This window comes from Petaurus breviceps, unplaced genomic scaffold (genome assembly GCF_028583685.1).
Source record: "Petaurus breviceps papuanus isolate PSGF00001 unplaced genomic scaffold, PetGlider_PUasm1.0 90734, whole genome shotgun sequence".
NCBI classification, from domain to species: Eukaryota; Metazoa; Chordata; class Mammalia; order Diprotodontia; family Petauridae; genus Petaurus; species Petaurus breviceps.
Window position 1 is genome coordinate 5,259,858 of NW_027187327.1, and position 23,933 is coordinate 5,283,790.

At 35.1% G+C, this 23,933-nt stretch overlaps 1 protein-coding gene across 1 annotated transcript in view; it reads left to right on the plus strand.

Annotated features, from left to right (window-relative positions):
- Nucleotides 1–23,933, plus strand: part of PHIP (pleckstrin homology domain interacting protein) — a gene marked incomplete at its 5' end in the record, with an annotated part of 195,766 nt that overhangs the window by 104,129 nt on the left and 67,704 nt on the right. The window contains 3 exons of the mRNA XM_069067044.1: nt 3,295–3,432; nt 5,523–5,706; nt 8,268–8,385. Of these exons, the coding sequence (XP_068923145.1) occupies nt 3,295–3,432; nt 5,523–5,706; nt 8,268–8,385 (440 nt within the window). The remainder of the gene's footprint in view (nt 1–3,294; nt 3,433–5,522; nt 5,707–8,267; nt 8,386–23,933) is intronic.

Sequence of the window (23,933 nt, forward strand, 5' to 3'; positions counted from 1 at the left end):
TAAATCAGTTATCCTTAAGGTGTAATCCTCCTTAAGGAATACAAAATACAAAGATCTCCTATCCCTACTTAACATATTTCCTTAATCTCATCAGTGAGGAAGTCTGCTTTTTTTTTTTTTTTTTGCCTTTTTTCGGAGTGGGGAGGGCAAGGCAATTGGGGGGTCAGTGACTTGCCCAAGGTCACACAGCTATTATGTGTGTCAAGTGTCTGAGCCCACATTTGTACTCAGGTCCTCCTGACTGCAGGGGCTGTGCTCTATTCACTGTGCTACCTAGCCGCCCCCAAGTCTTCTTTCTTCTTGATTGGATATCAACTTCCTATAATCCTTAAGGGGTACAAAGTACAAAGTTCTCCCACCCCTAAGTCACAGTAAATCATGACCTTTTCAGCCAGCACTAAGTAACCCAAGCAATGGTCCTTTCATCTTGACCCAGGGCTAGGTCCCAAATTCCATGGTTCCTCTTCCATGCTTCCAGCTCTTGTCTGAATTTACCCACCTGTCACTTGGACTCACACATAGGCAGCTCCTACCTCCTGTTCCAGTTCGAAGCTCACAGTGATCCATCCACCTCAAGCCCCTTGAAGTCTCTGTTCCTGGGAAGAGAAAACTTAACAGAGCCATAATAATATCTGTGCACATCAAGTTTAGCAGAATTACAACAATATTCACACACATTGCCTGCACTATCATCTCAGTTCACTTTCTGCCAGTGAAATCAATCCAAGTCAACAGACAAGGTGCATCTTTCTGATAGAGTAGCACAATTCAACAGATAGAATGCTTCTCTCTGACAAAGTAACACAAACAACAGACAGAAGGCTTTTGTCTGATAAAGTATACAAGTCAACAGACAGAATGCTTCTGTCTGACAAAAGTAACACAAACACAGACAGAACAGACAAACAGAATGCAGGACACCTCAAATGTTCTCCTCAGTTATACTCTGTTCCAGTTTGTGCTTCTGCTTTTATATGGTGGTTCTTCTTCCTGTTCCACCCTTCCTATTGTGTCAGGAAGTTCCTCCCACCTTCAAATTACAGGTGGGCTCAAAGGCACTTGAACATTTCTGAAATAAGGTGCTAAATACTTAAATAACTGAAACAAGGTGCTAAAGTATTCCATTGCTTGCCTTTACAATATAGCACTCCCACCCACATGGGTTTGGCTGATAATCCATGTAACAAAAAAAGCAAAAAACCCACAACCAAAAACTCTTGGTTAAACGAGATTATATAAATTCTTTAGGATACTTGGTCAGAATATGAGGAATTAGCTGATGGTTAATATCAAATAATACAATAGATAGTGGGTTGTTGGTTTTCAGAGTGTGGGAGAGAGTAGTAACAAAACAGCAATTCTGTAATTTTTGTATCTTAAGAAACTTTTTTGTTGGGATACTTAAATTAATCTTTGATCTTTTAGCAGTTAGTATTCCCTCCACTGGTACAGATCTCAACCAATGTTATTCTTGTCTACACCTTTCTTTAATTCTTTCACACAGGATCTACTTGAGCCTACCTTTTTGCACACCTACATGTTAGAAGCACCAACACCTTTACACTTTGTCAGAGGGTCTTGACCATGTCAGGTGTGACTGGGAGTGAGTCTCATCCAACATCAACATGAAAGGGAAGAAATGGGTACCTGTGGTTTCATGCATATACAAATCTTGAGTGTGGAGTATGGGCAGAGAAGGAGGGTACTATGCTCCAATTCCTACTAACTCAAACTCCCTGGGAAGGTTGACATGTGACATAGTGATGGCCTCTGCATTGAGCTCTTGCCTCAACCCTTGAACATCAGAGGACCAATACTATCTAGGCAGGTGGTTATTTCTGTTTGTCATTTCTCTCACCATGGTGGAGAGCAAGTGTGCTGAGTTTTGTTATACACTGCTGAAGAATTAAATAAGTTAGGTTCCTTTCATATTTGGCTTCCTGGGGCAAAGATCTGTTCTACCCACCCACCAAAGCTTTAAATGTAGTATCTCTTGTTTCTTGATTGGTAGTCATTTTCCCAGGCCATGTGATTTGGTTTAATTCCTATCCTGTGACTAGCGTTTAATCCCATATTCTTGAGGTTAAGTCCTTGTTAACTGCCAGCTTTTGTCAATTTCAGGGAGCTAAAAGGGAACTTATCCATTTTTGGTATTCATTTTTCATAAATTTGGCACAATTTAAAATATATTGTCTTAATATGCTTTAAAAAAAAATTAAGTAAAATTTATTTGTATGAAGATGCCCTGTCTGCCACCCTTCAAACTCTCCTCTTCTTCCGACTTTCCCTCTTGGCTCAAACCTCATGAGGGTCAGGCTTATGATATTGAGGTAAAAAGAGCATTATGACTGCATGATAGAGCAACAGCTGAAATATTTTAAGGATCCTTCCCTCATACCTTCAGAATTCAGAGGTCTGTAGTACTTAGGCCTATAACTGCCCACAATAAGTTTATTTTAGTGAACTGAATCATTATCATGAGAGTGGTATTTAAAAAATAAAATAAATCTTTGTGATCATTAAGTAGAATTTTTCAAATATCAGCTATAACAGAATAAACATTTCTATGATTCTTCTGAAACTCATTTTTTTTGCTTTTGTCAAAATGTATTTTGTCTTGAGGAACGACCCACTATTTAAAATGGTATATTACCATCAACAAATTTAATTTATATTCTATTACCATCTACAAATTTTGCTTTTACTTTTTTAGAGTTTCTAGTACAGATTAAATAGCATTATTATGGATTTTTTTTTCATTTGAATAAGAATGGTTTTTGCACCTAGTATAATGTATAGTCTGTGAGGGCAAGCACTGTTTCATTTTTTTTTTCTTGTAGATATTCATAGCAAAGGCACATAGTAGATATTTATTGAATATATGTTGAATTAAACTGAAGATGGTATTCATTGTTTTTATATCATGTGTTGTCTTTATTTAGAATACATAGTTTTTTTTTAAAGGACAGCTAGGTGGTGCAGTGGATAGAATGCCAGGCCTGTGTTCAAATCTGGCTTTCAACATACAACCCTAGGCAAGTCACTAAACCCTGTTTGCCTCAAATTCCTAACGTATAAAATCAGCTGGAGAAGGAAATGGCAAACCACTTCAGTATCTTTGTCAAGAAAACCCTAAATGGGTCACAAGGAGTTGGACAAGAATGAAAAACTGAACAATAATAATAAATATTTTTATTAAAATTTGTTTATATTCTTATTTTGATTGAATGGCTGTAAAAAAAAATACCTTATTGTATCTATTTAACTTTTTATTTTTGTTTGTATTCAATACAGGACTAAATCAAGTTTTGAGTCAGCAAGCAAACCAGGAAATCAGTCCTTTGGACAGCATGATTCAGAGGCTTCAGCAAGAACAAGATCTGAGACGCTCAAGTGAAGCTGGTACCAGTAATAATAGCCGTTTAGGCAGAGGTTAGCAAAGATGTTTTATTTTTATATTGGCATATTATCAAAAATGTATTTTTCAAATGACCATTTGATATCAGTGGAAATCTTTATTATGTCCACAAAATTTCTCTTACTTCACCCTTTCCACTGCCATCATTCTAGTTATTTCATATTATCTCTTATTAACACTGGAAGGATCAAGTATGTGAATTGATAGAAAAATATTAGAAGTTTACTTTGAAATAAAATTTTTATCTTACTATCTCTATTTTATTTGCTTTATGTGTTTTTAAAAATTCTTTGGGGCAGCTAGGTGGCACATTGAATAGAGTACTGGCCCTTGAGTCAGGAGGACCTGAGTTCAAATCCGGTCTCAAACCCTTAACACAAAAAACTAGCCATGTGACCTTGGGCAAGTAACTTAACCCCAATTGCCCTACTTTCTCCCCTCCAAAAAGCAAAAAATAAAAACATTCTTTGTTAAGTGATGCAGTTTGGCATCTTAAAATTTAAAGCATTCTTAAAATTCTGGGCCTTCTCTGTTGCTCAAGAAAGGTGTTCTTCCCATGAAACATTTTTTAAACCTTTTCAGTATACTGCCAGATAAAAGAAATTATGCATTGGATTGTTGTTGACCTGTAGACCTCATGATCCTGCTTAATCAGTTTGCTCACAATGTGGCCTCCTACCCATTGGCCCTAAGACTAGCAGAAATTTAAAAAGATTTTCCACACATCAAAAATTCTTATTCTGCCATAAACCAACAGACAAACTAAGATTGTGCCAGTAATCAATGGTCTGATGAAGTAGTGACCAAGATTTTATTGTTACCTGAACTTCTAGAATATACATCTCCTTTTAAGAATGTTGATGTATGAGAAGTTGTCATGGAAACCATGATACTACATCTATGGTGCCCTTTTACCACTGTAGAATGTCTTAAAATTTCAGATTAGGGGGACTGGTCTTATTTCCTTAGTTAGGGGTAAGGTAAACTTAAAACAATCTTTTAAGAAAAAGATGATGCAATTCTATATTTCTTGTGCTGTACTTGGCCCAAATGGAGTCAGTTCAGCCAGTTTAATTTGTGTTTTTTCCAGTCTTAAATCTTACATTGTATCCATTAAAAAATGTCCTTCCCATCTTAGGAATGGCACAAAAATATTGCCTGTTTTCAGTTTGAGACTTCCTATATATTTGTATAATTGTTCATCGATGAGAGAATAAAAAGTGGATTTAAAGTAAAAAAAAAAATCTGGGCCTTCTAATGTTAAGGGTACTACAACAACCTCCTAAGCTATCTTTCACTGGCGCAGTTTATCTTAGATTACTCTTCCTGATCCATGGTTCTGTTCCTAACATTCCATTGATCAAAAGATTTCCTGTAAACTGTTGATTAAAGTGTAAAGTCACTCTAACATTCCTGTTTTTCCATAAACTGGCATTATCCTTACCCTACCCTTTTTTCATACTACTCCTATCTACATGATTTTGTGACCTCTTTGCCTAAAGCCTTCCTTAATGTCTGCATGTTCAAATTTTTATCCATCTTTGAAGGCCGAGCCAGAGTTCCAACTTTCTTCCATGACCTTATCTCTTTCAGCAAACGTTCTCTTAGCATTTTTGAAGTGTTCAGGACCTTAGTTACATGCTATATATTTTTGATATTTGTACATCTTATTTAGTCTGCTCTTTTTTCTTATATCCTTCACTCCATGGCATAGTACTTTTAATTTTAAAACTTTTTTAAACAGCTTTTTACAAAACTAATAATTTGACATAACTTTGGTGTCTTATACTTCACTGATGTATTTCATTAGTTTATGTACACAGTTGAATTAAGAGTTTACATCAGTATTTTGATTTTTAAAATTTTGTTTCTGGTTCAGTTATATCTATAGTTATGCTAGATTCATTATTGATCATTTGAATGGCCTCAGTAATATGAAGTTAAAATTCAGATCATAACTCCCAATTCATTTGAGAGAAAGAGAGTGTGAGACTCTGTGTGTGTGTGTGCACGCGTGCGCGCGTGTGTGTGTGTGCTTTATCTATGTTAATGCACACATACTTTGCCAATGGCTTACCATAAACTGTTTTAACTTTTTATTCAGCCTCTGTAAGCTCTACCTCAGAAGTTCATTCACCACCAAATATAGGCCTCAGGCGAAGTGGACAAATTGAAGGTGTAAGACAAATGCATAGTAATGCACCAAGAAGCGAGATAGCTACAGAACGGGATCTTGTGGCCTGGAGTCGAAGGGTTGTAGTACCTGAACTATCAGTTGGGGTTGCCAGGTAAGGCTAACAAATATCCATACAGAATTAGGGTACTTGGATGTCCTGTGGGAGGGCAGTTTTCCCTCTACAGCAAGGATTAGTAAACCATTGCCCAAGAGCAAGCTAAGAGTGTTTTTCTTCATTTGGAGTTGGCCCCAGGCAGTAGTTTATTTACTCCTATCATAATTCTTGAGGGAAAAAAATTAAAATCTTCAGTATGAGAGTAAAGATTATATTATTTCATCATAGCTTTATATTCCTGTGTTTTGAGGAGTAGGTGATACATTGAATTCAATCACAAATGCTGATTTTCTTGGCTTTTACATCAAATTCATTTGCATATATATAAATGGCTTTTATATGGTATAATCACAAAATATGATTTGATTAAATTATAGAATATAAGTGTTGAACTTAAATCAAAGGGTTGCTTTTTTAAATAGTAAAATTTCAAAATACTTAAACCATTTACTGCACTTTTTAAAATTTTTTCTTAAAATATGTTCAGTTACCTGGCAAAGAGAATATACTACAATCACATATTGTTCAAAGGTTACATTCATTATAATGCTATCCTCATGTCTGTTCTTTGGGACCACCTTATAGTAAAGTCTAAATGAGTACTAAAAGTGTTCATTGTTTCTAGTGTCAATGTCTAAAGACAGAACTTGCATCCAGGATATACCTATTATAGTAAAATGGGAATTGTTATAATTGTAACCTGTTGTAAGGATGTAAATACCCTCCACAAAAATAATGCTTTTTGATGAACAATTATTATTTTAAATTGACCCTTATCACCTTAAGATATTAACCTCTCATCTCCTCTTTTACCACCTACAATAGAATGGCCTAATAAAGGCATTACCTTCTCTTCCTCACCACCTACTCTATCACTTGTTCTATATCTTTTGTTCTCTACTGAAACAACTTTCTCCAACATCACTAATGATAAAATGAGCAACATTTTTTCCTACTCGAGTGTTCCTTTATCATTCTAGAATTTGACAAAATGGACCATATCCTCCTTTCCCCTTCCATAATTTCTTTGGTACTGTATTTTCGAGTTTCTACCTCTTTGACCGGTCTTCATCCTTTTTATTTTCTTTGTTCTTCATTTTTGTTCTGTCCTCTTAAATTCAGGTAAACTTCTATGTTCTAGGTTCTCTTTGTTTTAGCTCTGCACTATCTTTCTTGGTACTTTAATCTATATTCAATTATCATTTCTCTGCAGATTCCCTGAGTCTCCAGAGCAGAAGGGCTGTATTTACAATTTCCTGCTTGACATCTCCACTTAAATGTCCCATTAGTACTTTAAATTATGCAGATATAAAATAAAATAACTCAGATTCCCCTTCAAAATCTTCCTTTCCACCCACTTCTTTGTTTCTGTTAGTGGTTCTACCATCATTCCAGTCAGTGAGGTTCATACTGTAGGAATCATTTTTTACTCTTCTTTCTCCGTTTATTTCCAATGATATTTAAAATTCTGATGTTTCTAATTCCACAATATTATTTGTTTTGCTTCCTTCCTCTCCACTTCCTGTCTAATGACCATAGTTTAAGTCCTTGTTTTTGTCTTGTTTATTTTGGTTTTGGTCTGGGCTATTATAAAAACATTGTAACTAGTTTCCTTCTTCCAACCTGTCCTAATATCTTCCTTTCACATCTCTTGAGTAATCTTTCTACTGTGTATTGCTTAATCTTAATATAAGCTATCTTCACTTTACCTGTCGAGCCTCATTTAATACAATATCTTTTTACATTCACTTTCTAGACAAACTATTTCTAGTCTCCTAACCTTTATCTCTCAGTTCCTTTCTCTTTGAAGGTCTTAACTCAGATTCTACTTTCTCTGTGAAGTCTTAAGTGACATTCCTTCCCTCCAGTCCTCCTGGGATGAAGGTGATATTTTCATCCTCAAAATTTTTCATATCAGTTTGTGTGAACATCTCCTTTAAAATTATCTCTTTCCCTTGTTTCATAACATTTTGATTATTTCTCATTGAAGCAATTGTTAGGTTTTTTTAAAGAGTAGAAGAGTGTGTAGATCTTTCTATCAGTCTACCAGTACACCTTTATTAAGTGTTTTCTATTTGCCAGGCAGTTTGCTAGGTGCTGGAGTTACAGATACAAAAAAAACAAACAAACCCCAAAACTCCAACAAAAAAATCAATCCCCACTCAATTTACTTTCTATTGCAGAGCTTGGTATATTCATATAAAAAATGTTTACAGAATGAGTAAAAGGTAGTTAATAAGGTAATTGTATATACTTTTATATCCTTAGCATGCTCAATAGTAGGTTCTTAATAAAAGTTTGAGTGAACAAATGGCTTTGGAATTTAAGTGCAAAAATGTATTTTGCATAAATTTCAAATTTAGAGACGCTATATCCACTTCCATTAATAATATTTTTAGTATGTATTTTAATTGTTTTCTTTCTTATAGAGAGATTAACAGCAATGCAGAAATAAAAGAATGAGGATCTCCTTATACATTTTACCCCAAATTAATTTTTGTTCTGAAGTCATCTGTTGAACACTCACCTAACATGCATGTGGCTTACTTCACTTTTAGTAGGCAAGAAGAATGGAGAACTGCAAAGGGAGAAGAAGAAATAAAAATTTACAGGTCAGAAGAGAAAAGAAAACACTTTACAATTCCAAAGGAGAATAAAATACCCACTCTGTCAAAGGTAAATAATTATTTATCTGTGTAATATCTGCACCTAACATACTGTGCTAAATAAAATTAATTCATTTATGCTTCGGAAGAGCTGTGATTTCATTAGTGTTATGATTTTTCCTTCTACCAAAGGAAATTGCAACTTTTCCATTCCTTAGTGGATAGCCTTCAGGAATTGTACGCGCAAACAGTTTTTTACCTGGTGGGTCGTCTTCTGGTTATTAGACTTTCTGAACATAGTTTGTCTGGTTCTTAGACAAGAGAACAGAACCTCTCATTTTTAATTGAGTATAATCCTACATGGTGACTTCATTGCACCTCTCATTGCCCACTGGAAATTATCTAAAACTAGGAATTTTAGAACAGTTATCTATCAGTATTGGTAAAAGGATTTTCCCACTTCTGTGAAATCACAAGCCTTCATCCTTTACTCTTTCTAAAAAAAGTCACTTTAGATCTCATTTTCTTTGTAAAATGAGAATGTTGAACTAGGTGGCCTTTAAAGTCAGTTTGTAAATCTGTGATCCCATGTTGCAGTTATTCATTATGACAAATTTTTAATCTCATGCTGGCTTCCCTGTTTCTAAAATCATATTATATATTTCAAGTATTTGAATATATCAATGTGGATATTTTCTCCATGCATACATAGCATAGACTGTCCATACCTAATCATTCTGAATGATTTTTATGTGTTTTTCCATAGACTTTCAACATAGGATTTATCTAATATGCTTCAGGCCTTCCTTTAATCTATTTATATTTTGTGGGCACTAGTGCAAATACTTAGTTGACCCCATTTCCTTTTCCATTCTTGTGCTTTCTGAATGAAAGCTTTGCAGCCTTTTTGTGCTTACCTTGCATCTCTCCATTGCCCTCATAAAAGTCTTCATTAATTGTAATGTTTCAAGATTCCATAGGGTGTCATTGAGCAATTTGTGAGGGTTTTTTAATGGACTTTTTTTTACCAAGGAATGGCATGGGACTTAACGAAATTTTTATAGCTGTTATTTTCGTCGTTGCCAGCAGGGGAATACCTTGACCCAATCTCTATAGGATAAGAAATAGCAATTGACTCTGTGATTTTATTATTAGAAAAAATTCCCATGTGACCAAACTCCCTCTGACTTCTCTGCAACTTAGAATCTTGGAGAGTTGCCTAGAACACTTGACAGGTTAAGTGACTTGCTCAGGGCCACACAGTATTTGTCAGAGGTGAAACTTTTAACCCAAGTTCTTCCTGCTTTTAAGTTCACTTCACTGTGCTGTCTATATGATGTGCATGCTATATGATAAAACTAAGATGAAAATTTAGAAGTCAGGAAAAGTGACTGGACCAGACCAGATATACATAGAAGTACTACATACTGGAGGTAACAAAATCTTGAAAGTATTGGTGGATTGTTTTGTGAAATATCTCAGGGGAAGATGATGTTAAAAGAACAGGAAAACATCAGGAACTCTTCTTACTCTTCGAAGACGACCATAAAGAAGCCACCAGTTATATTTATAAATGAATATGCCTGCTTATTCTCTTTAGTAAATATTTATGTGACTTTTTTATAGATATGCCAAAGATGTCCTTTATTTATTTATTTTTTTGAATGAGAAGAGAAAAACAAGCATGTTTATTCTGGTGATTTAAAGTCACAGTTAATGAAGAACAGAGAATGCAACATCTTAGGCTAGCCTAACAATACAATTAGGGTAAACTGAAGATATATAGCTTGCTTGTTATCTACGCTGATGTCACTTGCAAGGCCAGTCCATTGAGTTAGTACATTAGTATGTATTTTTGGGATGAATTAATGAGTTGGGTCTACTTGGATATAGAATTGAATATAGAAGGAAGAGATTGAGCTCAACGACATTTTAGAAATTTCATGGTACTTTTAATGATCGTGAACATAAAATGGATATAAATTAATTTTGCATGATCTATTCTTTTGTAATATCCAAACAGCTCTTTGTTAATGCAGATATTCAAGAGTTAACAAAATGATAAGAAAAATATTTCAACTTTTCTGTTAAAAATACAGTTGAAATTCCTCTGCTGGCTGCTACCATCATTTCTGTTTCATAGCTCTGGGAAAAATATTTTTAATCATATTAGATTTCAGTATACTTTTATCTTCTTAAATATGCTGAAATTCCAGCATGTTCAAGGGCTTAGGGGACTCTTGGTAATTTTCTAGTTCTTTCTTTTAATTTTTCAGTCTTCTCATCCTGTTGTTTCATCTGCAAACTTCTAAAGTCTAACCTATATGAAGCTGACTTATTAGTACTGAGAGGGAGAAAGGCAAAGTCCTACAGGAAACATTTACTTCAGCCCAAGACTTGTTACCTTTTAAGCAAAAATCCTGCATAATATTTCATTCTTGGTAAAATAAGTGTCCATTACCTTTTTAAAATTTGGGCTTCTCAGGGATCCTAGATCAGTTTCTTCTACCAGTGACTTTTTTTTTTAACAAAACTGGTTGAAGAGACTTTATCAAGTACTTTGATGAAACCTAGTTAAACTATATATATGATCTTTTTCTGATCTGTAACTCTCAAAGGGTTAGGGATTGAACTTGTGATTTTTTTCATTAGTATCACAATTCTGCCTTAATTAGGAAAATTCTTTGACCATTACAGATTTGTACCTTCTCTTTAATTTATAGTTTCAGGAAATTGTCTAGAGCCCTGAGAGGTTAAGCAATTGGCCCAGGGTCACAAAGCAAGTGTGTGACAGAGGTATAAATTGAAATGCAATCTTCCTGGTTCCAAGACTAGCTTTCTATCCACTGTGCTGTGCTCTTTCTGTTTATTAAAAAGGAATTGAGGTTAGTCTGATATTATCTAGTCTTGATCAAGCCATATCAGTACATTAATAGGTACTTTTATATATACTCTCTAGCCCTCACTGTAGTAGCTAGTGTCAAGCTAAATATCAGAATGGCTCTAAGGAAAAAGGTGCTTAAATCTTTAGGGTTCTAACTGCAAAAGTTTAAATTAAGGGTCACTTGTTATCTACTTGAGTGAGTTTGAGAAAAATTTCCTCTGCCTCCACAAATTTTTGGCTGCTTACCTTTAAGCATACAAACGATCTATACTAGCTTTAGTCTAAGACATATTTCCCCTTTGAAATTCAATCTCAGCAGCGAGTTCCCCTCTCTCTTCTTAAATCAGTGATTTCATTGTTTTTAGACACCAAAACATTTAAACCTTTGAGGGAATATCATTCTAATAATGTAGAAATTTGAGACATAGCCACTTATTTGATTTCCCCAGTTATGATCACTCTCTTTCCCCCTGTTGATATGCAGTAGCTATGACTAACCTACCCCTTGCTTGGTATTGCCAGTTTTCTTTAACTACAGAAAGACAAATTGCAGTCAGTAACCTTCATGCAAGAAGTATTAAAAAGAAAGATATCATCCAGGAAATGTATGATTGGAAAGAGAGATGTTTCAAATAGGCAGCAAAAAGCAGGAAATAACAGGAATAGCTTATGTCTTGTCCTAGTTTCCAACGAGCATTACAATACTTAGAGAGTTTTCAGCACATTCTAGATTTTTCCATAGGAAATTTATGAGAGAACATGGACATTACGTAGCATGAGGTGGTATAAATTAGTCAAATATGCATCACATCATTGAAAAGGAACAACTGAGGAGTGGCTAGGTGGCGCAGTGAATAGAACACCAGCCCTGGAGTCAGCAGGATCTGAGTTCAAATCCAGCCTTCAGGCACTTAACACAAAAACTAGCCATGTGACCTTGGGCAAGTCACTTAACCCCAATTGCCCTACCTTCTCCCCTCCAAAAAGCAAAAAAGGAAAGAAAAGGAGCAACCATATTAATGTGATCATGTATCCTTTTAAACAAAGTTTTCACAGATTATTTGTATAATCTGCTACAAATCCATAGCAGAGGATCTTAACATAGTAGCAAGTTGGCTACTCCTGATAGTTAGATATCATTAGCTCTTAGCAGCTTAAATCATACAGATTTCTGACCAGGAATGTTATTTTACTTTATCCATACTTTTGGAATCATTACATCTTAAAGAGTTCTTAAGGTCTTCAAAACCATGAAGAAGTTAAGGTCCAGAGATGTGAAATAATTTCCCCAGGGTTACCCAAAGTTTTCTAAGCTAGTGGTAATTACAAACTTGAACTTGAACTTGGGTTGTCTCCATCCCAGATTAATGCTACTTCTAATACAGTTCCTGAATTGGGTCTTTCATGGTCCTCACTTCACAGATCACATTGCAAAGATCCTGAATTAGATATCATGCCAACATTATATTTAATAGCTTCCCATGTACTGGACCTGTGAAAAGAAAACATGAAAGACTGAGGAAAAATATTAAGGTGTTAAACATCAGTAAGATTTAAGAATGGTCTCTTGTTTTATATACGTAAGACTTGTTTCATCTTATATTAACTTCTATAACTAGATACCATCTAAAATACTGTTCTCAACACTTTTGTAGATTTAAGGATTAATGTTACATATCTTCCAGCTTTCTTCTCACTGGAAAGCACAAAGCAAGTTTCCACACCCTTTATTCCCACCTGTTTTTATCCCAACTTTTCCCTACTCTAAAAGAGTGTCACCCGGGGCAAAGTCCTATTTTCCCAGGTAAACCATGAGTTCCATTTTTAATTGCTTTAAATTTACTTTTGTCCCTGAATTTCTGCTCTGTGATATTGTAGTTGGCTACAGGAGCTAAAGAGGTAGGCAGGAATCAGGGCAGAAGTCTATTGCCTGGCTATAGAAGGATCAAGGCTGCTGAGAGTTGGCTAGCCTCTTCTTTTTAGGGCTCTAATGAAGTCTTTATTATCCATTTATTTCAGATATTAGTTGACAGGCTATATTTATTCTGCAGGTGGAAGCTAGACTACTACTTTTTAAAATTAAAGCACCTTCAGTGACAGTATGACTATCATTTGGATTTGAGTGAGAAGACATGCTTAGTAGTCCTGTCTTTGCTTTTTACTAGACTTGTTGTATGACTTAAGAGAAGTCAGACTTAATTTCCTCATATATAAAATATGGATTAAAATATGCCTCCTGTTTAAAGATGTTTTTAAGAGCATTGAATGAGATATGGGGAAAGAAAACTTAGTAAGGTATAATAATCAGAGATAAAGTAGTAGCATAAAAAAAGCTTTACTGCTGAAAATCTCAATAATGTATTTTTATATCTGTCTTTCTTGGCTTAACTTTTGTTCTCCCCAATTCTGGGTGTTCTAGCTACATAGTCACCCACTATACCAGCTACATTTAATTCTTAAGTTTTGAGAAACTCTAGTTACTACTTATTTCTATGAAAATGAGTCTTCCTTATAAAGATTCTCTGCTTTTTTTTTTTTTACCATCAAGTGAGTGAGTTGCCTCTAAAACAAAAAAAAAAATCTGCTTTATTGGGAAATGGAAAAGCCCTATGGTGTCGAGAAAAGATAAGTTCGGAAACCTGGGAAATTCAAAATGAAAGTTAGGGGGAACTTCAAAACCCTATTTAGGTTTCCTCCTCTCCCAAGTATCTGAAGCTAACACTAATATCATTACATCTTAGAGAGGGCGGCAGAAATCCTAGAGAAAGGCCATAGATTCCTAGTTGGAGAGATAGAAGAGACTTTCAAGGCCCAATCCTTTTAATTTTTCTGTTGAGGCCTAAAGGAGTTAGATGGTTTACTCAAGGATTCACAAAGTGGTATAGCCTGTATTTGAACTCAGGTCCTCTGATTTCAAATTCATTCTCTTTGTGCTATACCACAGTGCTTCTTGTCCTCCTCTTCTCTCAAGTAAGAGTGAACTCAGAAAAATATGTTGATATGTGTGGTTTAGGGTTAATAAATTAAAAGACCAAAAGTTGGTAAGTTGCGTATCATATTTTCTTCCGAAGAAGATTTGAAAAGATTTCAAATGTAGAAGTCATGAGACAGTGTCACAAAATATCCAAGAAAATGACTATTTCCTATTGGCTGAGTTGTTTCAGAATCAACTGTGTATTGTCAAAATAAGTATCTAATGAAAACATAAGATAGAACTGAGCTAATTGACACTACATAAAATTCTAACATTCCCCTACCCAGCTTATTTGAAGAACTGTTAACTTTGTTCATTTGTAGTATGTACTTAAAGAAGATTGTAGATTATAAGCATTATTGCCTCACCAAAAAAAAAAAAAAAAGGAAAAACTGCTTAAGTGACACAGTGGATTGAGGGCTGGGCCTGGAATCAGGAAGACTTAAGTTTAAATGTAGTTTTATACACCTACTAGCTCTGTGACCCTGGGCAAATCTCGTCTCTTTGTCTCAATTTCTCACGTGTAAACTACAGATAATAATAGCACCTGCCTCTCTAAGTTGTTGGTATCATTAATGAGATAATAATTGTGAAGTGCTTAGTACAGTGCTTGACACACGGTAATTGTTAGCTATTATTTAGTGGTAGCAGTAAGTAGAAGAGTCGTTTGAAGAAGTAAACCAGATTGTCCCCAGAGCATTCAGAGTTGAGACTAGATAGATGATGACAGAAAATTGGAAAGTAGTACAACTCTGCCACAATTTCTGTACTGACAGATTATTAGTAACATGTGAGCCGCTCTATATTTTGCATAAGGAAATAGAAATGTCAAGAAGATGAAATTGGGAAGGATAACTGGACCTCACTAAAATAAAGATGCAATCTGTCCTGAAATCAGTATAATAAGCAATTATTCAGGGATTAATTTGTTATTTCAAAGATGGCAGCACTCCAAATGTATAGAAAAGTATTAATACCCACAGAAAGGGGGCCAGGAAGATTAGTAACACTCCATTTTTTTCATCTCTTATATAATATTGATAGAGTAGTGTGATACTGTGGAAAGAAAAGGCTGTCCTTGAGCCAGGAAAACCTGGGTTCAGTCTGTCCTCTGCACATTCTCTATGTGACCCTGGGCTCCAGACACTGGAGGGAAAAGGGAATGAACCCTTTTCGAAAGAAGAGGTTGAATCTAGGAATTGGGTCTCCTTGCCTATCTTGACTTTGAGCTCTGTAGTTTGCCACCTTCTTTACCATGGAGATATTGGTCTGTCTGCACCCTGAGATATTACCAAGGAAGTGGCTACAGGGCAGCCAATGCCAGTCAAGTTTCTAAGCCTTACCATGGTGGTCCCAAACTTCAGGAAGTTGTCATCATCTAAGCTTGCCCTGGTGAGCTTCTCTTTGTGTTTTTAAAATTCACTTTTAAAGAATAAACTTGCCCAATACTGCCCTTATTTTATGATTTCTGTACAGAGGGGGGTTGTATGGGTTTTAAATAAACTTAATGTGCATGTCTAAAAAAAAAAATGGAATCATCATTCTGCTCCTTGTTACCAGTGGCATAACCACTTAAGTGGTTACCACTTAACCTCTGAGACTAAATTGCAGGAAGATGTCTGACTTGCATTGGTAAAGGGAATTTCTTGTCTTGATAAAAAGACTGTTACAGCCTCTTTCTCTATAAAATATTTGATAATGGCATATCTAAATAAATATGTGAGAAGGAAAATGATAGACTACCACAAACAATTTTTCCATAGCAAAGATCTTCATAGTCACGTGATTAATTCAATTTTAGAGAATACGAAGTCCCATTTTATTTATTGTTTGTTCCCAAGATACTCTTTGAATTAGAATAAATCTGTTTTAAAAATTTTCTTCCATCAACATTTTTCCAAAAATCTAGATCATTACAATATTTCTTCCTTGTAAAGGCACAGGGACTTTGTTTAGTAACTCATTTTTGTCTGTATTAGTTGAGGCATGAGGGAGGGAGACATATAATACCAAAGGTATTTTTCAAATACCATAAAAAATGTCCAGCATATAGTTGGTTCCTCTAGAGCTCTTATTTGTGAATGACATTGTTCTGATTATATAAAGACCCCAGAATATTACAGAGACTTTGTTGTAAGATTTAGTCAGTTTTTGTATAAGAAAAACAAATAGATATATAATGTGTATTGCTGAGACTATGCAGTCCGTTTACTGGGAGAAAGAGAGACAGAGTGTGTATGTCTGTCTGTCTTCAGTTGTCATTGCAAACATAATATTCTGCACCCAAAGTTGTACTGGAGAACAGGACTTTTTATTATCCCCAAGCTTCTCCATTTAAAAATTCCTCTTCTTTTCAATTCCCTTCTATTCTATATGGGTTGTGAATGATGGAACATCATCATAAAATTGTATATGAAGGAAAAGCATTAGATTTATAGCTAAGTTTAAGTAGGCTAAAGCAAATTACCAATATAACTTGTATGATAAAAATAATAATAGCTGACATTTGTGTAGTACTTACTATGTGCCCAGGCACTGTACTACGCACTTCAGAAATATTACCTCATTTGTTCCTCACAACCCTAGAAAGTAGATGCCATTATTCCCATTTAACTCATAAGGAAACTGAGGCAAAGAGGAAGTGAAGTGACTTGCCCAGGGTTACACAACTACTAAGTTTCTGTGACTATATTTGAACTTGGGTCTTCCTGACTCCAGCCCCAGAACCTGGATCCATATATAGAAATAGCATAAAATAACATTATCAAGGACCTATATCATTGTACAAGGAAGTGAGCTGGTTATGTTGCAATAGTGAAAGGTAATCTAGATGTTGGCCTTGTATCCATGAAATATTTAAAAATCCAGGAGAAAAAAAAAACCTTCAGGGCTTTGTGTACGTTATCAATGGGAATACCTAGGTGAATAGGAATCACAAAGTTTGGGCATGAATGGTCTCAGAGCTATAGCACTGGAGAAATCATTTTCTTTAAAAATACAGTTTGGACAGATTAGTTTATATTACTATACACATGAATAATTTGAAGATAAATTTCAAGAAGATAGAAATTTCAAATGTATGATTAACATTTCAGTGAAATTTTAGCTTCACAAATAAGAGGAGAATAGTCATATGGGTAATATAAAAGTCATCATTTGTACTTCCTGAAACACATTGTTCTTATTTTAGTCTTTATAATTATGCTTCCTTTGGATCTTTATTAACGTTAATCTATTTATTCAGTTACAGTCTATCAGTAGAAATCAATATTTGAATATAAATAAAAATACTGGATTGTGAAGAGGTCTTTCCAAATGAATAATTTATTTGGAACTCTTTTAAAGAACAGGTTAAAATATAAATGTTGCTTCACTTATGTAATACAGTCATAAATTTTGAGAGTTAACCTTTACAGAGACAGACCTCAGCATCCATCTAAACCAACCAATTACCCAAAAAAGTGGCATACTTACAAGTGGGTTTGAGGGCTTAAAAATTAAGGGAGATCCTTCAGCTACCAACAAGGGAACTCACTCTACTTTTGGGTAGTTCCAGTTGTTAGAATGTTTTTCTCAACATCAAGACTAAATATGCTTCTTTGTAATTGCCTTCCATTAATTGTGATTCCTGCCTTTCAAGATGTCTGACTTGCATTGGTAAAGGGAATTTCTTGTCTCAATAAAAAGACTGTTACAGCCTCTTTCTCTATAAAATATTTGATAATGGCATATCTAAATGAATATGTGAGAAGGAAAATGATAGACTACTGCAAACAATTTTTTCATAGCAAAGATCTTCATAGTCACATGACTAATTCAATTTTAGAGAATACGAAGACCCATTTTATTTATTGTTTGTTCCCAAGATACTTTTTGAATTAGAATAAATCTGTTTAAAAAAATTTTTTAGGGGGGAAGGCAAGGCAATTGGGGTTAAGTGACTTGCCCAGGGTCACACAGCCTAGTTAAGTGTCGAGGTGTCTGAGGCAGAATTTGAACCCAGGTCCTCCTGACTTTAGGGCCAGTGCTCTATTCACTGTACCACTTAGCTGCCCCATTTCTTGTCTTCTTGAGCCTAAACATTCCCTGTTCCTTCAACTAAGCTGTATCATATGACATGTAAGAAAGACCTTTCACTGAACTGCTTACCTTTTTCTGGATACTTCAAGTTCTTTTTCTTAACTGTGATGACAAGAATTGCACACAATACTTCACACTTGGTCGCTCCACAATAAAAATACAAAGTAGCACTTACCTCCTTTTTCTTTTAACCTTTTATTATGTAGCCAAAGATCACTAATTTTTAGCTACTGTATTATACTATTGATTGATATTGAATGTATAGTTTACCAAACCCCCAGATCTTTTCTGGACAATTTGCTTTTTATTATCTCCTCCATTCTGTACTTGTGGAGTTGATTTTTTTAAAGCAGTGTCCAAATGTAAATCTTTACATTTTATCTGTTTTGGATATATTTATCTCATTAGATTTCATCCTAGGTTTTTAAGCGTCTTTTTGGATCTTGATTTTGCCAACCAGATGTGTTATGTAAGCTTCCCCATTATGTTTTCTGCAAATTCAATGATCACACCATTTATGCCTTTATTTAGTTTATTAATAAAAACTATAATTAATATAGCCCTATCAAGCATATTGTACAATCTGTTTGAGATGGCTCACCAATTTGATGTTGAACCACTGATGATCATTCGGCCATTCACTTGATAAAATTGTATTATTGTCCAGTCTAAATCTTTCCATCTTCTCCAAAAATGCTATGAAATAATTTTATCAAATGTTTTACCACAGTCTAGATGAACTCTTAACATTTCTCTGCTCTTTAGCTTATTAACCTTCTCAAAAAAAAGAAATAAAGTTAGTCTTGCCTGACTTAATAGAGCCAGTGACTCTTTGCAATCACCACTTCCCTCTAGATGTTTACTAGTAGTTTCTTTAATGTTCCATTCTGGAAGATTCGCAGGAATTGAAGTAAAGTTGACTGCCCTATAGAGTTCAGATTTTGTTCTCTTCTACTTTTTGAAAATTAGCACATTTGTCCTGTGGTACCTCTCCAGTTGACCACATTTTCTCAAGTATCAGTAATAACATCTCCAATTCCTTCTAAACTTAAAAATTGAGTTCATGTAGGACCAGGTAACTTGGATTTAGGGACCTATTGGTTCTTCGTACTGATTTTGGGTATCAGCTCCTTCTTTGTCATTTTTGTTCAGTATTTTCCCATACTGTAGTTGTTTTTTATTTATTTATTTATTTATTTTTATTAAGCAATCAGGGTTAAGTAACTTGCTCAAGGTTACACGGCCAGTTATTTCTGGGTGTGGTGCTGAGTGTCTGAGCCCGGGATTCGATCTCCAGGTCGTCCCAACACTGGAGCCCGTGCTCTTACTCGCTGAGTCACCTGGCCGCCCCTAAGCAATTGGGGTTAAGTAACTTGCTCAAGGTTACACGGCCAGGTGTTTCTGGGTGGGTGCTAAGTGTCTGAGCCCGGGATTCGATCTCCAGGTCGTTCTGATACTGGAGCCGGTGCTCTTACTCGCTGTGCTACCTGGCCGCCCCTAGTGTAGTTGTTTTTGCCAGAAAAAATTGAAATATGAATTAAGCAGGTCTAGTTCTATCTTTTTTATGTTATTAGTTAGCTTTTTTCTATCTATCTCATGTAGCAGTCCTATTCATTCTTTGATGCAGTTCTCACTAAGGAAGTTAATATATTATTAGCCATCCTGCTTTTGTTTCAGAGGGTGTTTGAACAGATGTACAAATGTCTGAGCATTTGAAGGTCTCCCATCACTAATATAGCACACCTTTTTTTTTTTGAGGGGGGGAAGGCAAGGCAATTGGGGTTATAAATGACTTACCCAAGGTCACATAGCTAGTAAGTGTGACAAGTGTCTGAAGCCAGATTTGAACTCAGGTCCTCCTGACTCCAGGGCCAGTGCTCTGTTCTACCTAGCCACCTAGCTGCCCTTTGTATCACACCTTTTATACCAGGTTTATGATCTGTTTCCAGAACTCATCTGTTTTTATTTTTTAGGCAAGTTTACTATAGTATTTGCTAATGACAAGAATCTGTCATTCTTCTATTTCTCCCTCCACTGCTTTACCTAAATGCCATTCATCATATTTCTCTTCCTGTTGATACCTGTTTTTTTTTTTCAAATATTCTTCTTAATATTCATGTTTCTTTTTTGGCTGCCACATACTTTATTGACTCATTGAACTTGTTGTTTACTACAGCTTTCCAATCATTTTCAGAACAAATGTAATCTAAACATGTCTCCCTGTTTTACACTACATTTACATTTATTTCTGTTGAATTCCATCCTAAGTAATTTCAGCCTAGTGCTCTAGTCTTTCAAGGTCCTTTTGAATCCTGACCCTGTTTTCCAATCTGTTAGCTTTCCTTACCAGTTTGATATCATCTACAAATTTGATGGAATGCCATTTATGTCATTATCTAAGTCATTGACAGAAATATTAAGTAATACAAGGCCAGCCAAGTATAGACCCCTGGAATATTATCTCTTCAAACAACTTGTTTTTCCTCCTTGAAATCGTTTAGTTTTGTGTCTTAAGAATTTCATTCTTGAGCATCTCCCACTCCTTGTGTACTTCTCCCATAGAATTTTAATCTACAGGATCCTATCTATCCTTCCACTATACTCTTTGAAATCTACTTTACCAAAATCTGAGGTACATGTTAGACTATAACCAGCTTTTTTTCTGGTTCTCTATCACAATCTTGAGGAGGGAATGGTGACATCTTTCCAATGTTCTTATTTCTACCACTAGCATCCAGATTTTTTTTTATTAATGAGTATCAGATTTAGAATAGAATTTCCCCTAATTATATTCTCCCCTTCTGAGGGCTAAAACTATCACTTAGCAGAAGGCAAAAAGTTATTAGCTGATCTGTTTTTGTTAGAGAGATTTTTAGGTAATTTAAGTTTTCCCATAACACTACATCATGTTGTTATGGCAGATCAGTGATCTTTTCCCCAAAACTGTTTTCCATATATGTTTCCTCTTTTCTGTCCAGGTTGCCTGTCACAGGGTTTTTAATCTTTTTTTTGGGTTTCATGGTCTTCTTGAGCAGTCTGGTGAAACCTTCTAGACCCCTTTTCACAATAACTTTTTTAAAGTACTAAAAGAAATGCTATAGTTTAGCCAGCGGGTACTTTAAAATAAAGGTCTAATTTTTTTCCAGCCAAGTTCACAAACCCCCTGAAATAAATCTACACACCTCTGGCATATTTTAACAACCCCTGGTCTATAGTATACTCAGATGACAATATTAACTTCTGTTTCTCCCTCAGTTTATTTTTGCCCAAATTTTATCCCTCAAGTTAATCTTCTGATATTTTGATTTCCTCACATTAGTGTACCTTTTTTAAGATCCCAGCCCTTTTACCAGCCTTGTTCCATTTAAATAAGCTTTTATTCCTCTCTCCCCTAACCTCCTGTACTATACTCTGCTTTGCTTTCTTGTATTAGAATCTCTTTCCTCTTGATTTTGTTCCTTAACCTTTGAACATTTGTGCATAGACATTTTTAAGCCAATTTAATTATTGACTTCTTTCCTGAATATTGTTTCTGCTGCTGCTATTCTTCCTTTATTTTAGCTGCTTTGTATGATATATAGTTTGGTAGGTATACATAGGCAATTTCTCCCTCTCCAATCTTTTTTTTTTGCTTTTTGGAGGGGGGAAGGCAGGGCACTTGGAGTTAAGTGACTTGCTCAAGGTCACACAGCTAGTAAGTGTTAAGTGAGACCGCATTTGAACTCAGGCCATCCTGGTGCTCTATTCACTGTTCTACCTAACTGCCCCTCTCCAGTCATTTTAAAATAAAGTCCTTTTGATTAGATCTGTGAGACACCTAGCAAATACATTGTTAGCAGCCTTAAAAAAATGCTATCTCACCAGAAATCTGTCATCACTTTCTTATTTTAAGGCATTATCTGAAAGTCCAAATGCCATCCTTAGAAACAACCTTCTTAGCAGTTTGTTTACTTTCATATCACTCTTTCTTTCTATATTTTCAGTTTCTTGGCCCAGATCTCATAGTATTTGTCAGTACATTTTAGATTCTTTCTGATGGTATCCTTTTATGTTTTACTAAGTCACCATAACTGAGTATTTGTCATCCATTTTTATAAGTCTTGGGAGATTCCCTGTTAGACTTGAATACATATCAAGGAAAGTCAGCATTATGTCTCTTGTTATCAGGTTGACACATAGCTAGCTGCCTTTCTCAGTAACCCTGAGCAGGAACTCATCTAGAACTGCCACAAGTCTTTTCCCTCTGACTCATACTGGATTATCGCCTGCCTGATAGATTCTGCAACTTTAATATATCATCCTTTGGAAAACATAAGGTTGCTTAGTTATACAAAATGAAATTTAATCTTCTTATTTGCTAGACTGTTGCTTCTTTTGTATTATGGGCCAAGAAGAATGGGTAGTTGATCCTGTGAATTAAGATAGATAAATGAAGATGGGAGAACTAATTAAGTTAGAGGTAGTTAGGATACAAATTGGAACCAAACTATCTGAGTTCATCTCTTACCCTTGCCACTTTCTAGATATGTGACCTGTCTCTGGGCCTCAGTTTCCTCATCTCTAAGACAAAGGATTTTAACTAGGTGACCTTAAAGGTTTCTCAGGTTCTTACATTTATGATCCTTTAAGTGGTCAATTTGGGGCTTATTTTGTAATGAATAGACCTTTATATTTGATCAACAAGGGGTCATTTAGGATTTGTTTCTACTAGTTTGCAAATTATAATATCTATCTACAACTTTAAATATTTCCAGTTCAACTTTGGGAATATGGACCTTAGAAAACTACTTTTTTTTCCTAATAACCAAGCCCCCAGTATATAAGATCATACCAAGTATAATACAAAAAGGAAGTAAATAAATTGGATTCAAATGATGAAAAAGTAATGGAAAGCAATTCTTTGATCACTTTTATAAATCAAAACATAGCAGATACCTATTTTTCCTGTCCTTCAATTTTTTTTTTTTTGAGGGCGATTGGGGTTAAGTGACTTGTCCAAAGTCACACAGCTGGTAAGTGTGTCAAGCGTCTGAGGCCGGATTTGAACTCAGGTCCTCCTGACTTCAGGGCCGGTGCTCTATTCACTGTGCCACCTAGCTGCCCCTATCCTTCAAGTTTTACAATTGCATTGTCTTACTAAAGCCTTATTTATTTTGTGGGACATACAATAGACTGTTCAGACTTGTTTCTTTGAAATTACCCAGTTGACTTCTACTAGTTTTAGTCTTAAGAAGAATTGGGTGGTAAGGATTGGGAGTTGTCTAATTAGTGTCCCAAATTTAAATCTTGACATAAGCTTTACCAATGGAAACTTTCTTGTTTGAAAGAAAAAAATTGAAAGTTGGTGACCAGTTCTGTTATTTTTCTTTTTTTCAGAATTGCAGTTTTCTTAGGGTGAAAATAGTTTGGGCATTGGTTTTGGCTTGGTTGATGAAATTTTTGCTACGTTATAATTTTGTATAAAACTTTTTTTCACATAATCTTTCTGTTAAACTGTCTAGATAGCATGACACATTTGGAGAAAACTAATCAAGTCTTTTGGTATTTCACCCTAAAAAAAGTAAAGCATAAAAAAAATCTGTTGTGAAATATAGAAAAAATTTTAGCATGAAATAAAATATAAAAGTGTGAAATGAGACTAAATAACATGTTTAAATATCTGAGTACACCATGCTTTTCA